This window comes from Dipodomys merriami, unplaced genomic scaffold (genome assembly GCF_024711535.1).
Source record: "Dipodomys merriami isolate MVZ:Mamm:240054 unplaced genomic scaffold, mDipMer1.0.p SCAF_447, whole genome shotgun sequence".
In the NCBI taxonomy this organism is placed as follows: domain Eukaryota; kingdom Metazoa; phylum Chordata; class Mammalia; order Rodentia; family Heteromyidae; genus Dipodomys; species Dipodomys merriami.
In genome coordinates, this window is record NW_027206010.1 from 777,400 (window position 1) to 793,370 (window position 15,971).

General features: G+C 45.3%; 2 protein-coding genes across 2 annotated transcripts in view; one reads left to right on the forward strand and one right to left on the reverse strand.

The window, feature by feature from the left end:
* LOC138808213 (zinc finger CCHC domain-containing protein 10-like) overlaps window positions 1-9,353 on the reverse strand; it is a 40,976-nt gene extending 31,623 nt beyond the window's left edge. The window contains exon 1 of the mRNA XM_069994206.1: window positions 9,164-9,353. The gene's annotated coding sequence lies outside the window, so the exon portion shown is untranslated. The remainder of the gene's footprint in view (window positions 1-9,163) is intronic.
* A 226-nt stretch (window positions 9,354-9,579) lies between these two features.
* LOC138808218 (heat shock 70 kDa protein 4) overlaps window positions 9,580-15,971 on the forward strand; it is a 49,046-nt gene continuing 42,654 nt past the window's right edge. The window contains exon 1 of the mRNA XM_069994209.1: window positions 9,580-9,941. Within this exon, the coding sequence (XP_069850310.1) occupies window positions 9,835-9,941 (107 nt within the window). The 5' untranslated portion in view covers window positions 9,580-9,834. The remainder of the gene's footprint in view (window positions 9,942-15,971) is intronic.

A 15,971-nucleotide genomic window follows, 5' to 3' on the forward strand; every position in this document is an offset into this window, starting at 1 on the left:
TCTCCTGAGTATCTAGGATTACAGATATGAGCCACCAGTGCTCAGTGATTCTTCTCCAAGTGACTAGCAAAATGTTGGTCTGAAAAAAGTTGCTCAAGTGGCAGAATTCCAGCTCTGAGCAAAAAAAAAAAAAAAAAGTGAGCAAGAAAGCTGAGCACGAAAGAGGTCCATGGGCTGGGAAGGTGGCTCAGTGGTAGAGTGCTTGCCTTGCATGCATGAGGCCCTGGGTTCGGTTCCTCAGTACCACATTAGCAGAAAAAGCTGGAAGTGGGGCTGTGGCTCAAGTGGTAGAACACTAGCCTTGAGCTGAAGAGCTGAGGGACAGTGCCCAGATCCAGAGTTCAGATCCCACAACTGGCAAAAAAAAAAAAAAAAGAAATAGAGGTCCTGAGTTCAAACCCCAGTACTGTCACACACACACACACACACACACACACACACACACACACACACACACACACACACACACACACACATTACCCAGTCTTGTGTTTTTTTGCTCTACAAAACCTCCTTAATGAAAGCTTTTTTTCTGGATGATGTCACTCAACCTTTTCTAAATGTGGCTTTTGTCTTGTCAGAAGCTCCTGATGCTTCCAAAGAGCTTGGGCTACCTCTTTACTTGTTGTTGCTGCTCCTGCTCCTGCCTGTAGCTACAGAGATTGGTTCCATCCTCCATCCCTGGAAAATACCTTGTTGGTCACTTTCCTCTGAGAGCTTGCATTGCTGGTGTTCAAGTGTCAAACTGGACTCATCTGTGATATATTTAGATTTTGAACTCACATTGCATTTGAACACTACATGTCAATAAGGAATAGATGGTCCTCCTTTGGTGGCAAAGCAACGCATGGGCACAGTGCCACATGAACTTGAGACTTGGTCATTACATTGGCCTTTATCAAATTACAAATACTATTCTTCCCCCGCCCTTGGTGCCAGGGAGGGTCAAGGATCAAACGTAGGGTCTCTCAAACGTTAGGCAAACGCTCTTCTATTGAGCTATCCTCAGCCCTCTGGATGTCTCTTTAATGTGGAAACCTGAAAAATCATTGCCTTTGAAGGTTGGAACAAGAAGCAAGGAAATGTTCACTCCTGAGACAAGTAACCGTATTTCAGCTGAAGGTAATGCAGCATAGGATATATTGCATACTGATGAATCTGCTAATTAAAATGAAAAAAAAAAGATGAAAAATTCTGTAAGTTGAAGTTGAACGAAATGGCAGCTGCTGCTCTGGCAGGATGGCTGCCTGATGAGACATAGGACAGGCCAGAGCAAGAGCAGAGCTGAAGAACAGGGAGTCACCTTTCTGGTGTCAGCTGACCAGATCAACAAGCAGGACTTGAGAGTGCAGTTGGAATGTCAGCTGCTAGAGGTGGAAGAAGGCCCAGGCTGGGGCTGGTTGAGAAGAGGGTGGAGCTGGCGGATAAAGAGACTAGGTGTGAGTCATGCCAGGAAAATTATTGGTGATCAAGGGGCTTAGATGAAGGTGTTAAATCTGATCATAGCAGCCTACGTGGTCTGGGGAAGGCTGTGTAAAGTTCACCAAGGATTTGAGGATTATGAAGAAGGAAAGGGCAGGGACTTGCTAGTGATACTGCAGGCCAAAGGCATAAGAGAATGGGCCTGAATAAGGGCATAAGAGTTGGGCTTTGGGGAAGAACTCTGGATGAGATCATGGTGCTACTATGGCAGCAGACAGTTGGAGAGGGTGTGGTAAAGACCTTACTTAGGCTGTCAGCCAACTTGGAGTTAGTGAACTACGATGGTAGTTTTTAACATCCCAGAGTATTATGGTTGGCCAAATGCTTCAGTAAAAACAGCAAGAGACTAAACTGTGCTCCTTTTTGGGGGGGCTTTCATTGAGTTTAAACCCAGGGCCTTGCACTTGCAAGGCAGTTGCTCCACCACTTGAGCTACGCTCTCAACTTTTTTAGTTTTTTTTTTTTTGACATTGTTTTTCACACTTTGTTCAGTCCAGCCACAAACCACAATCCTCCTATAGACGCTTAGTTTCCATATTGTGCTAGAGGTCTCACTTTTGTTTGGATTGGCCTTGAATACTGAGCTACCAGAGCTCTACCTTCTGAGCAGCTGAGATTATAGTTCTGAGTCACTGTACTTGACTTAACCTAGCAATTTTTTTAAATATTTTTATTTTTATTATTTAAGAGTCCTAGCAAATGCTGGTGTGTGTGTGTGTGTGTGTGTGTGTGTGTGTGTGTGTGTGTGTGTGTGTGTGTGTGTGTGTGTGTGTGTGTGTGTGTGTGTGTGTGTGTGTGTGTGTGTGTGTGTGTGTGTGTTAAATCTAGAAGTAAGGGCCTCTGCTTTCACTTGACTTTCTTGCTCAAGGCTGGCGCTTTACCACTTGGGCTATGCTTCCAATCCATGGACTCTTTTGCTTAGTGGGCTTCAAACTTGGATCCTCAGATCTCAGTCTTTCGAGCAGCTAAGATTACAGGTGTGAGCCATCAGCACCACTGAACAAAAAAAAAGCTAGTTTAACATTTAATGAGTCTGGTATACAAGAAGCCTGAGCTGAAAGAGAAGCAGTGGTGGTGGTGGAGGAGACAATTGTAAAAGTTGGGCTTTGGCAAGTTGTGTAAACTTGAACCACTTCCTCAACTTCATCAGGTCTTGGTTGTCTCACTTTTTTTTTTTTTTTTGGTTGGTCATGGGGCCTGAACTCAGGGCCTGGGCGCTGTCCCTCAGCTCTTCAGCTCAAGGCTAGTGCTTTACCACTTGAGCTACAGCACTACTTCCAGCTTTTTTTTTGCTTATGTGGTACTGAGGAATCGAACCCAGGGTCTCATACATGCAAGGCAAGCACTCTACCACTGAGCCACCTTCCAAGCCCATCTTATTTATTAAATAGGAAAATGCCACTTTCTTTGCTTTTTGTTTTTTTTTGCCGGTCGTGGGGCCTGAACTCTGGGCCTGGGCGCTGTCCCTCAGCTCTTCAGCTCAAGACTAGCGCTCTACCACTTGAGCCACAGTGCCACTTCCGGCTTTTTCTGCATATGTGGTGCTGAGGAATCGAACCCAGGGCCTCATGCATGCAAGGCAAGCACTCTACCACTGAGCCACCTTCCCAGCCCTAACTGGGCTTCTTTGATCAAGGCTAGTACTCTACCACTTCAAGCCACAGCTCCACTTCCTGCTTTTCGATGGTTAATTGGACATGAGTCTTAATGGACTTTCTTGACTGGGCTGGCTTTGGACTGTTATCCTTGGATCTCAATCTCCTGAGTAGCTAGGATTACAGACATTAAAATAATAATAATTTAGAGTCACTGAATATATGTCTAGCAGGTATACTGGGAGTTAGAGACCTGGCACCTCTACTATGGAGGTACTGGAGTTTTAGAGTTTAAGAACGTTATTCTGACTATGGGCAATGAGCCACTCACTGTGAGAACGGAGGTCAGAAAGATACCATTCCCTAATGGTGGCTTCTTCATGACACAAAGCATTGCAGAAACCTCTTGGGAGGGAGGACATGATTCTGATGGACACCTGGCAGTGAGGATTAAGAGTTCCCAAGGGACTGGGAACTTTTTGTTTCTGGGCAGCTTGTGAACCCTGTGCATTTAAACGGTTCATATTTGTACCAGCAAAAAAACAATCTAACAATTTCCTGCTTCTAAAATTCTCAACATACTTTCTGAATGAACAGCATTCTGGAAACTTTATTGTTTCAACAACTAGGACTCTTGGAACTCTTACCACTTTAGATTCTTCAGAATTCTCAAGTGACTTTTTCTGACTTCATTTATTTAAATACCCCAGAATAGCCCCGTGGGCTATAAGTTTGATGATCCAGGAAACTATTTATAGCAGGATGAGTACTCTGTGCCTGATGTTAGTTACATTTTATTTTGAGAAGGACAAATCATTAAAAAAGATTGATAGGGCTGGTGGTATTTGAAATGGAAAGTAGTGCCAAAGACAACAGGGCGGGTGAGATATGAAGCTGGGACATAAAAAGATGTACCATTTGCCAAATTAGCCAAAGGCTAAGGATGCCTTCCAAGAGAGGAAGTCTAAAATCTGAGGATCACAGTTTGAAGTCAGCCCAGGCAGGAGATTCTGTGAGACTCTTATCTCCATTTAACTACCAAAAGGCTATTGGTGGAGTTGTGGCTCAAGTGGTTGAGTTCCAGCCTTGAGTGAAAAAACTAAGGGACAGAGCCCAGGCCCTGAGTTCAAGCCCCAGGATTGGCACAAAAAAAGATTAGCTTCTTTATTTCTTGATATGGGGCTTATGTTACCTAGGGTAGCCTTGAATTCTTGGGATCAAGGAATCCCTTTGCCTTAGCATCCCAAAGAGTTGAGACTGCAGGCATGTTACATCATGCCAGTTTTGACTTTTTTTCTACTTTTAAAAATCTGTGGGAGGCAGGCACTGGTAGCTCATACCTGTAATCCTAGCTACTCAGGAGGCTGAGATCTGAGGATCGCAGTTCAAAGCCAGCCTAGGCAGAAAAGACCAAGAGACTGTTATCTCCAATTAACCAGGAAGTGGAGCTGTGGCTCAAAGTGGTACAGAACTAGCCTTGAGCAAAAAACCTCAGGGACAGTACCCAGATGTTGAGTTCAAGCCCTGTGACTGACGGAAAACAACAACAACAAAAACAAAAAGTGTGTGAAAATATACTTAACATAAGTTTACTATTTTAATCACTTTAAAAATTATAAACCAGCCAAGTTTGGTGGCGTAAACCTGTAATCCAGGCTGCTTAGGAGGCAGAGGCAAGAGGATCACAAGTTTGAGAACAGCTTGGGAAAGTTAATGAAGACCCTACCTCAAAAACAAAATATATTATGTAGACTTGCCCCACCATTTACTTCCTATTTGGGGGTTTGTCCCTGCCCTGTCTTCTTTTTTATATTGAAATTTTAGAATATTCATAAAATATGACATTAAAAAATAAATATTTCTTCCTTAAAAAAACCCAAAAAACAAAATATAGCTGGGCATTGGTGGCTCATGCCTATAATCCCTGCTACTCAGAGGCTGAGATCTGAGAATACAGGTTCAAAGCCTGCCTGGGAAGAAAAGTCCATGAGACTCATCTTCAATTAACTACCAAAATCTAGAAGTGAAGTTGTGGTAGAATGCCAGCCTTGAGCCAAAAAAGCTTAGGGATAGTGCCTATGCTCTGAGTTCAAGCCCCAGGACCAGCAAAAACAAAAATCAAAACAAAATACAAACACAAGGTCATGTACCCAGTTCAAGTCTTTGTCTTAGACAAAAAAAAAAAAAAAAAGAAAGAAAGAAAGAAAGGAAGGAAGGAAGGAAGGAAGAAAGAATGAAACCCCACAAGGGCTGGGGGCATAGTTCAACTGGTAGAGCACTTGCCTACCACGTGTGAGGCCCAGCGTTCAGTTGTGAGTACTGTGCTTTTTTTTTTTTAAACAGATCAGTGTCATGGAGTGTATATTCACATGATTGTGCAACCTTTACCACTAACTATCCTCAATATTGTTTCATTGTACCTAATAGAAATTTTGTATGCCTTTTTTTTCTTCCTTTTCTTTTTGGTTTGAGATGGGGACTCAAACTTGGTATCTGACACTTTCACTCACTGGCTAGCACTCTACAACTGAGCCACACCGCCAACCTCTGTTGGCCCTAATAGTACCTCCCCATTCCATTTCACCCACAAGTCAGTGTTAAGCAGTAATTTGGCTTTTCTGTCTCTATGTGTTTGCCTATTGTAGGTGCCTTATTTAAGTGGAATCATAAAAAGTTTGTCCAGTTCTAGTTGGCTTTTTACTTAGAATAATGTTTCAATAATCATCCATCTTTAGCCAGGCACTGGTGGCTTAAGCCTGTAATCCTGGTTACTCAGGAGGGTGAGATCTGAGAATTGCAATTGAAAGCAAGCCCCAGCAGCAAAGTCCATGAGACTCTTAGCTCCAATTAATCGCAGAAAAAGCCAGAAATGGCACTATGGCTCAAGTGGTAGAGTGCTAGTCTTGAGCAAAAGAGCTCAGGGACAATGCCCAGGCCCTGAGTTCAAGCCCCAGGAATAGATCTCCTATTCACTCCTGAAAAAAAAAAATCATCCAGCTTTTAGCGTACATCAGAAAAAGCCATCTTTTTAAGGCTGTACAGTATTTTGTGATAGGTCTTTATCACATTAAAAAAATCCATTGTAGGGCTGGGAAGGTGGCTCAGTGGTAGAGCGCTTTCCGTGCACGCATGAGGCCCTGGGTTCGATTCCTCAGCAACACATAAGCAAAAAGAAAAAAAGCCAGAAGTGGTGCTGTGGCTCAAGTGGTAGAGCGCTAGCCTTGAGCTGAAGAGCTGTGGGACAGGACCCAGGCCCAGAGTTCAGGCCCCATGACCGGACCCCCAAAAAAATAAAATAAAATAAAAATCCAATGTAGCCGGGGGCCAGAGTCTCATGCCTGTAATCCTAGCTACTCAGAAGGCTGAGATCTGAGGATTGTGGTTCAAAGCCAGCCTGTGCAGGAAGGTCTGTGGGACTCTTATCTCCAATAAACCAGCAAAAAAGTGGAAGTAGCACAGTGGATCAAATGGTAGATTGCTTGCCTTGAGCTGAAACACTGAGGGACAGCTCCCAGGCCGAGTTCAAGCCTTAAGACTGACACACACAAAAAAATCCATTATGAAATATAAAGTGTTCCTAGCTTCTGACTACTATGCATAAGCTGCTATGAGCATGGATGTACAACTATCTATTCATCTTTGTTTTCTGTTTTTCCATAGGCTTTTCATTTTGTCTCCACTCCTTTACTCCATTTATCTCTTTCCATATACCACCCGGTATCTTCTTTAAAGGGAAAATAGGTTTGCAAGCTAGGTGTTAGTAGCTCAAACTTGTAATCTTCTCAAGAGGCTGAGATCTTATGATAGAGGTTCGAAGCCAGCTCAGGCAGTAAAATCCATGAGACTTTTTTTTTAACCAGTCCTGCGGGCTTTAACTCAGCCTGGGCACTGTCCCCGAGCTTCTTTTGCTCAAGGATAGCACTCTTATCACTTGAGCCACAGCACCACTACTAGCCTTTTCTGTGTATGTGGTACTGAGGAGTCAAACTCAGGGCTTCATGCAAGCTAGGCAAGCTCTCCACCACTAAGCCCCTGTGAGACTCTTATCTCCAATTAACAACCAAAAAGCTGGAAATGGAGCTGTGGCTCAAGTAGTAGAGTGCTAGCCTTGAGCATAAAAGCTCAGGGCTAGCACCTAGGGCCCGAATTCAAGCCCCAGGACTGGCACAAACATGCATGCACGCATGGCACGCTCTCCTCCCCCCTCCCATACACAAAGAGAAAGAAAATAGGTTTGTAATAGCCAAAAGGTGAAAACCGTGTGGCAATATAGATATTTAAAAGCAAACCACCTATGTTTTAGTAGTACTGCTAGAGATTGAAATGCCTCCTTTACGGGGAGTGAGGTGTCAGGATAATGTGCTTTATTCTTTGCTTACTTTTTGAATGTTTAAAGGCATTGCTCTAGTCCTATCTTCAACTCAGTCTGTTTTACAGCAACACAAAACTTTTTGTAGTCTTGAAACCATACTAGTTCTCTATTGCTGATTTTTCCAGCTTGAGCATTTTTTTCTTTTTGGGAAATCTTCCCAGTATCTATCATTCTGTACATATGTACATAGCCACCCTGTACTAGGTAAACCCCCTCCCATATTTTATTTTATTTTTTGTCAGTTGTGGGGCTTGAACTCTGGGCCTGGGTGTTGTCCCTCAGCATTTCAGCTCAAGGCTAGCGCTATACCACTTGGGCTACAGAGCCACTTCTGAGTGGTTTAATGGAGATCAGAGTCTCACTGACTATCCTGCCCAGGCTGCCTTTGAACTGTGATCCTCAGGTCTCAGCCTCCTTAGTAGCTAGGATTACAGGCATGAGCCACTGGTGCCTGACTATCCCCTCCCTTAATATATGGGTAATATAGGTTTTGTAGAATTGAAATTTATATGCTGTTGAATTCTCTCTTTCAGTGGTACTAGGGTTTGAACTCAGGGCCTTGCACTTGCTGGCTAGGTGCTCTATCACTGGTGCCTTACTCCCCGCCCTTTTTTGCTTAAATTTTTTCGGTATGATTTGCCTACCTATGCCTCCCAGTAATTGGGATTATAGACAGGCACCATCACTCCTAGCTTGTTTATTTATGCCAACTGGAGCTTGAACTCAGGGCCTGGGCACTGGTCCCTGAACTTCTTTTGTTCAAGGCTAAGCACTACTACTTTAGCCACAGTGCGACTTCTGGCTTTTTCTGTTTATATGGTACTGAGGACTCAAACGCAGAACTTCATGCATGCTAGGCAAGCCTCTACCACTGAGCCACATTCCCATCCCTGTTTATTGAGATGGAAGGTGTGGAGAACTTTATGTTAGGGTTAGGCCTGACCCTTGATCCTTTTAATCTGTTTCCCTAGTAGCTAGGATTACAGCCGAGATCTAACCCACCTGGTCCCCTGCTGGGGATTCTTAAAATACACCAAAATTAATTATTTACAATTAAATATTCACAATAATGAAAACACATTACTGGAGACTTGGGGGATTCAAATTCTTCTTAAGTCGCTATAGGTAACCGATCATAAATGTTATACAGAATTGCTCCCAGAAAACACGTTGGCCTCCCCTTTCCACCTACTAAAGTCTCAACGGTTTCCTGCTCTTCCAGGATCAGGTGTGAGAGGGCCTTGAAGTTTAAGGTTCATTAGCTTCATGTAAACTTGTCATCCATCTGGCAGAACATAAGTGGCCCCTGGCAACCAGCTGGGGGCCTAGCACAGGGCTTGGAATGTGTTTGGGACTGGTTAAGTCTGACACGTGGTTTTCACCAGGGTGGGAGGCAGGCTGAGAGAAAGAAAACTGAGGTGAGGTGATTAGGATTGGATTCCTTCCTTTCGCTGGTGAGGGCGCTCCTCGACAGTGGCAAAGATCCGCTTTTAAAGGCCATGTTCAAAGCGGAATTCTCTCCACCCCACCCCCCCCCCCCCCGTCTCTTGTCCCTCCCAAACCATGGCCGGTTCCCCTAACCTCCTAATAACTTATCCCGATGACCTGAGAATGGATCTGGCAGAATTTGAAGATTAAACCGTGTCTCTTTCTTGGGGGGAGTGGGGCGGGGAACTCAACACAAGGGTGAGGGGAGTGGCGGAGACGGCATCACCTTAAGTTTCTCGGCGATTAAACACAGAAGTAGGCCAACAGCGCCCCTTCAGCGCCCTCCCGCTGGCTCTCCGTCTTCTCTTCCGGAAAGGGAGGTGCTTGGTGTGTGAGCGCCGCCGGGAACTGGTGCGCAGGCTCAATCAGGCCGCTTCTCTTTCAGCCATCTTCCACCTTCCCAGGTTTCCGGTGCCAGGACGTGACGCAAGCGCTTGCGTAATGAAGGCGCGCGGGAGATGGGCGGGGGGGGGGGGGGGAAAGAGGGTGGGGAGGAGGCGGGCGGGGGGAGAGGCAGGCTCCGAAAGAAAAAGCTGCTGAGGCGCCGGGATCTCGCGAGAACATTCTGTTCCTGCGCAGTTCTCGCGCGCTGCAGCTCTGGATTCCCGTCGCAACGAGATCTTTCGAGATCTTCTCCGCCCCCGCGGCCGGCGCCTGCTGTGTGGCGGCTGAGCCGGTGCCGGAGAGCCGGCCTGAGGGTGCCCTAGGGTCGCGGCGTTTCCTTCCAAGGACTTACAGGCGGCTCGCGTGTGGACAACCCGCAGGTTTCCCCCGTTCGCTCCGGCCTTTGCAGCTCTCGCGGCCCGTTCTCAGCGCGCCCAGTCAGCCCCGCCGGGGTCCGCGTCCTGTTCTTCAGCGGCCGGACCCGGGCCTGAGCCCGAGTAAATAACCGGCGCCATGTCGGTGGTGGGCATAGACCTGGGTTTCCAGAGTTGCTACGTGGCCGTGGCCCGTGCCGGGGGCATCGAGACGATTGCTAATGAATATAGCGACCGCTGCACGCCGTAAGTGTGGGCCGGGCCGGCCGCGTGCACTGGGGTTGGGGAGGTGGCGGCTCGCTCCGTTCGGCTTGGGGAATGCAGGCCCGGGGAGAGGCGGGGGGGGGGGGTCGGGTCACCTGGTTCTAAACCCAGAACCCAGGTGGTAAGAGATCCGCACCGTCCCCTTCGGGGTACTCCAAGCGGCCCACCCGCCTTTGAGTGCCTGTCGACCCCAGGTGCGGGGCCTTTTCCCGTGGGCCAGAGGAAGATTTCATTTCCTATTTTTTTTGGGGGGGGGGGAGGAACCAATACTCAATTAGCGGAGAGAGGGCATGGATCAGAAATGGAAGGGAGGCAGGCCCTGGATGGAGGATGGACTAGGAGTCTTTTTTTTTTTTTTTTTGGTAATAAAAGGGTGGAGTGTAGGCCCCAAAAGGCATGCTGACCATTTTTGAATACCCATCCTAAGGCTCGGACCCTAACACACAGCAGGTGCTTAATGAGAGTTCTTAACTTGAATGGGTTCTGAGGACTGCGGACTGGCGAGGCCATCTCCAGAGTCCCACGTGAGTGGGGGCGGGGCAGCACCTCGAAGAGGGGGGGCAGGGAGCTGAAGCCTTGGGGTCAGGCTCCGAATACACCCATCCGCTATCTCTAGCCAGGTAGGGTAGCATGGATTGATAAAAGACAGAGATTTAATAAAATGGACACTTGGTAGTTAGTTGTTTTGTTTTTTGTTTTTTTTTTTTTTTTGAGGCAGAAGCTATGTAGCTTAGGCTGGCCTCGTTCTTCCTAGTGATCCTCCTGCCTCAGCCTCTGAGTTTTTTTTTCCCCTCCCCCCAACCCCCTTCCCTGGTGTTGCTGGAGATGAGTATTGGGTCTTGTGTAGGCTTAGGCGAGCGCTGTAACACAAAAGTTGCAGCTCCAGACCTTTTAATGCTATCCTTGTCGACACTTCTCGGCTTTCCCTCACCTCATTTCATGATTTTTAGCTGTGTTGGGGTATTCTCTGCCCAATCTGTGCGAACTATCCCTTAGTAGTGTTGCATTTTGAAGATAATACGGGGGGGGGGGGAGTGGGAGGTGGTTGGTCAAGATTATTAGAGTCAAGGGCTTAGTTTGACTTATACAATTTAGCAGTGGTGATGGTACCGGTACAGACAGAGCTCCAAAAATGGTGACTCACTCAGGTCTTGCCTTCATTAGGGTAAAAAGCATGTCTTTGAGTACATGTAGATAATGTTGTCTGTGCTGCTTTTTTTCTTTTCTTTTTTTCTCCTCCTCAAAGGCCAGGTAACTTTGTAGCCTAGAGTACCCTTGAACTTTGAATCATCCTGCCTGTCTTCCAAGTGTGGGGATTACAGGCCTCTGCCACTCCTTCCCCTGAACCATGTAGATAATTTATAATCTGTTGCCTTCTATTTAGAAACAATTCGGTAAGAAACTCCCATGATACTTATTTCCAGGTTCTCAAATGTGGCTTTTCAAGGTTCTAAATCCTGAGCCAGAGGCCCATCCTTTCATCCTGAGTTTTTTTTCCTTTTTTGCACCAGTCATGGGGCTTGACACTCAGGGCCTGAGGTATTGGTCCATGAGCTTTTGTGCTCAAGGATAGTGCTCTGCTCCACTGTGGGCTTTTTCCCGGTTAATTGGAGGTTTGAATCACAAGAATCTCAGAAGTATCTGCCTGGGCTGTTTTTTTTTTTTTTTTTTTTTTTTTTGGTCGGTTGTGGGGTTTGAACTCTGGTCTTGGGCGCTGTCCCTTAGCTCTTCAGCTCAAGGCTAGTGCTCTACCACTTGAGCTACAGCGCCACTTCCGGTTTTCTGGTGGTTTATTGGAGATAGGAGTCTCACAGTCTCTCCTGCCCGGGCTGGCTTTGAACCACGATCCTCAGATCTCAGCCTCCTGAGTAGCTAGGATTACAGGCGTGAGCCACCAGCGCCCAGCTTTGCCTGGGCTGTTTTTAAACTCTCAACTTTGTGAGTGGTTAGGATTCCATGTGTAAGCCAACAGTACTAAGTTCACCCTTAATTTTTTATCTTATCCTGGCAGGTTTCTAGCTGAACTAGATTGTTCTATATATCACTTTTTTTTATTACTTAAAAGATTCATTGTCTTTCCTCTTGTCAGATTTTATCCACACCCCCTTTGGCCTGCTCTTGGTGTTTCACCTGAAGTCTCATCCTTGAACTCTCAAGTTGATGTTTGATTCAGTCTTTGACCTGAGTTTGTTTTATAGTTTTCTTAACACTTCATTGAAGTACACTGTACTTCACCTATTTGGTCACCTATTTGAAGTGTACAGCTTGATAGGCTTTAGTGTAATCACACACTACAACCATCCCCACAATTTTAGGACATTTCACCCTCAAAAACTCAGTTAAGCTCTTTTCCACCTTATTTATAGTGTGTGTATGTCTGTGTCTGTATATGTATGTTATGTATGTGTGTGTTAGTCCTGGTTCTTGAACTAAGGTCTGGGCACTGTCCTTGAGTTTTGCTACACTGGAGCAGCAGCTCCACTTCTCTTTGGTGGTTAAAAGATAAGAGTCTCGTCCGGTGTCAGTGGCTCATGCTTGGAATTCTAGCTAAGGAGGCTGAGATCTGAGGATCATGGTTCAAAGTCAGTCCGGACATGAAAGTCAACAGAAAAGTGGAAGTGGCGCTGTGGCACTAGCGTTGAGCTGAAGAGCTGAGGGACAGCATCCAGGCCCAGAGTTCAAGCCCCATGACATACCAAAAAAAAAAGTCTCACATACTTTTCCTACGTGGGCAGGTTTTGAACTTCATTCCTCCAATCTCAGCCTCTTGTGTAGCTAGGATTACAGGCTGGATCGACAAGCGCCTAGCCCTTATTTATAACAATGGGTATTCCAATTTGTTTTTCCGGAGAAGTGTATTGTGTTCTGCTTCTAAAAAAGTATTAAAGATTTTTTTTTTTTGCTGCCATTTAACGGATAAAGGGTCTTACATAGAGCTAAAACAAAGGACCAAAACTTGAAAACAAATAACCCAGTTAATAAATGGGCAAGAGAATTAGATACAGTTCTCTGAAGAAGAAACTAGATGCAAGAAGTGTTCAGCATCCTTAACTGTATAGGAAATGTAAGTCAAAACTGCTAATCTAGGCAGTGGTGGCTCATGCCTGTAATTCTAACTACTCAGGAGACCAAGGTCTTAGAGGCTCTGTCCAATTGATTAGCGAAAAGACTGGATTGGAGGTGAAGTTTAAGTGGTAAAATGCCAGCCTTGAGTGAGAGGATCTGCTTCAAGCTCCAGTACTCAAAAATAAAAGTTAAGATTCCGTCTCACCTCAGTCAGAATGATTATCACTAAGAAAACAGCTGCTTGATGAGATGTAAACTAGTGTAAGTACTATAGAAACCAATATGGTGGTTTCTCAAAAAAATTAAAATCTGCCTTTATGACTGTGGCATATCACATTTGGGACATATAGCTGAAGGAGTGCATATTAATGTACATTAAAGATACCTGCAGGCCTATTTATTGCGGCTTTGTTCACAGTAGCCAAACAGTTTAATTACCCAGGTGCCCAAGAACTGATGAGTGGATAAAGAAAAATAGAAGATATCTGGGGGGGGGGCGGAGGGAGAGAGAGAGAGAGAATTTACTCAACTATAAAGACAAATGAAGGGTCTGAGAAGGTGGCTCAGTGGTAGAGTGCTTGCCTTGCATGCATGAGGCCCTGGGTTCGATTCCTCAGCACCACATAAGCAGAAAAAGTCGGAAGTGGGACTGAGGCTCAAGTGGTAGAGCGCTAGCCTTGAGCTGAAGAGCTGAGGGACAGCGCCCAGGCCTAGAGTTCAGGCCCCACGACCAGGGGGGGAAAAAAAAGACAAATGAAATGTCATTTGGATGGAACCAGGAGATCCTATTGAGCAGGATAAGCCAAGCTCAAAACCCAAATATACTCATTTGCAGATTCTAGACTTTAAAGATATAGAGAACATAAAAATATAACTTGAATTGACTGAGACATGGGGTGGGGCAGGTGTTGGGGAGAGAATGATGGAGGGTAACTATCAAAATACAGTGTTGACAGGTACCAGTGGCTCACAAGTATAATCCTAGATACTCAGGAGGCTGAGATTTGAGGGTTGCAGTTCAAAGCCAGCCTGGCCAATAATTCTGTGAGACTCTTATCTCCAATTACCCGCCAGAAAACTGGAAGTAGCCTTGAGCTGAGGAGCTGAGGAACAGTGCCCAGGCCCAGAGTTCAAGCTCCATGACCAACATAAATAAATAAAAATACAGTTTTTTTTTTGTTTTTTGGGTTCGGTCGTGGGGCCTGAACTCGGGGCCTGGGCGCTGCCCCTCAGCTCTTCAGCTCAAGGCTAGTGCTCTACAACTTGAGCCACAGTGCCACTTCCAGCTTTTTTCTTTTTTTGCTTATGTGGTGCTGAGGAATCGAACCTAGGGCCTCAGGCATGCAAGGCAAGCACTCTACCACTGAGCCATCTTCCCAGCCCCATCCCTGAGATTCTTTTGCACAAGACTAGCATTCTACAACTTGAGCCATAGCCATACCACTTCCGGCTTTTTCTGTTTATTATACTGAGGAATAGAATCCAGGGCCTCATACATGGTAGGCAAGCACTCTACCAATAAGCCACACTTCTAGTCTTACATAGTGGTGTTTTTTTTTTTTTTTGTCGGTCATGGGTCCTGAACTCTGTTGCTGGAACAAGAAGCCATCCTGGAAAGGTCATGCTCAATGTTGCTTCTTTTTTTTTTTTTTTTTTTTTACTCTGGGCTTGGGCACTGTCCCTGTGCTCTTCAGCTCAAGGTGAGTGCTCTACCACTTGAGCCACAGCGCCACTTCATTTTCTAGTGGCTTATTGGAGATAAGAGTCTCACGGACTTTTCTTGCCCAGGCTGGCTTTGAACTATGATCCTCAGATCTCAGCCTCCTGAGTAGCTAGGATTACAGGCGTGAGCTACCAACGTCCAGCTCTACATAGTGTTTTTATGAAGATATGAAAACTGTTGATCAATAGGGTATTGGGGATTGGGAAAAGGCAATGCTTGAGCTTTGTCTGACTTTATTATATATGCATGAATAAATTACCATGTTGATTCAATTGTACTGAGGAAAAAATAATAAAATATTCAAGATTAGCTAGGTGCTGGTGACTCAAGCCTGTAATTCTAGCTACTTAGGAGAGTGAGATCTGAGGGTCTCAGTTCCAAGCTACCCTGGCCAGGAAAGTCCATGAGACACTCATCTCCAATTAACTAGGAAAAAGCTGGAAGTGGAGCTGTGGTTCAACTGGTAGAGTGCTAGCTTTGAACAACAAACACCCAGTCTCTGAATTCAAGCCCCTAGAGTGGAACACACATTTTTTTTTCCAAGATGGTTACTAAACATTTTAGCACCGATTTCCTATTTGATCTTGTTTCTTTGGGTCTAAGTTTCTTTTCTATAAAAATAGTATAATTCCTGAGGAATTAAAGAAAGCCTGAACACAGTTCCTTGCTCTTTACCTGCCTAGAATTGGCCATGCTTTACTTCCAAAGGGGGCAGGACATATAAAGAGAATCCTAAGGATTGGATAGAACCATGTTCCTATCCATCCTTTTAGATTATATTTTCATGTACAATAGTTTTACAGTGAGTTCCATTTGAAACTGAAGAAGTTGATTTCATATAAAAGAAGCTAGTCTTCTCATGGCAGTTAAATTTGCCTTAAAGACTAATAAGTGGTTTACCACATACTCTATAATTGTGATAAAAATACTATAAATTAATTACCTTCATGTTCCCCATAAATATGCAGGAATGCCATAAATTTAACTAAGTTCTTAACTAGATCTGGTAAAAGAAAAAAAAAGGGAGGGCAGAGAAGGTGGCTCAGTGAGTGGTAAAGTGCTTGCCTTGCATGCATGAGGCCCTGGGTTTGATTCCTCAGCACCACTTCCGGCAGAAAAAGCCAGAAGTGGCACTGTGGCTCAAGTGGTAGAGCGCTAGCCTTGAGCTGGAGAGCTGAGGGAATAGTGCCCAGGCCCAGAGTTCAAGCCTCACGACTGACCAA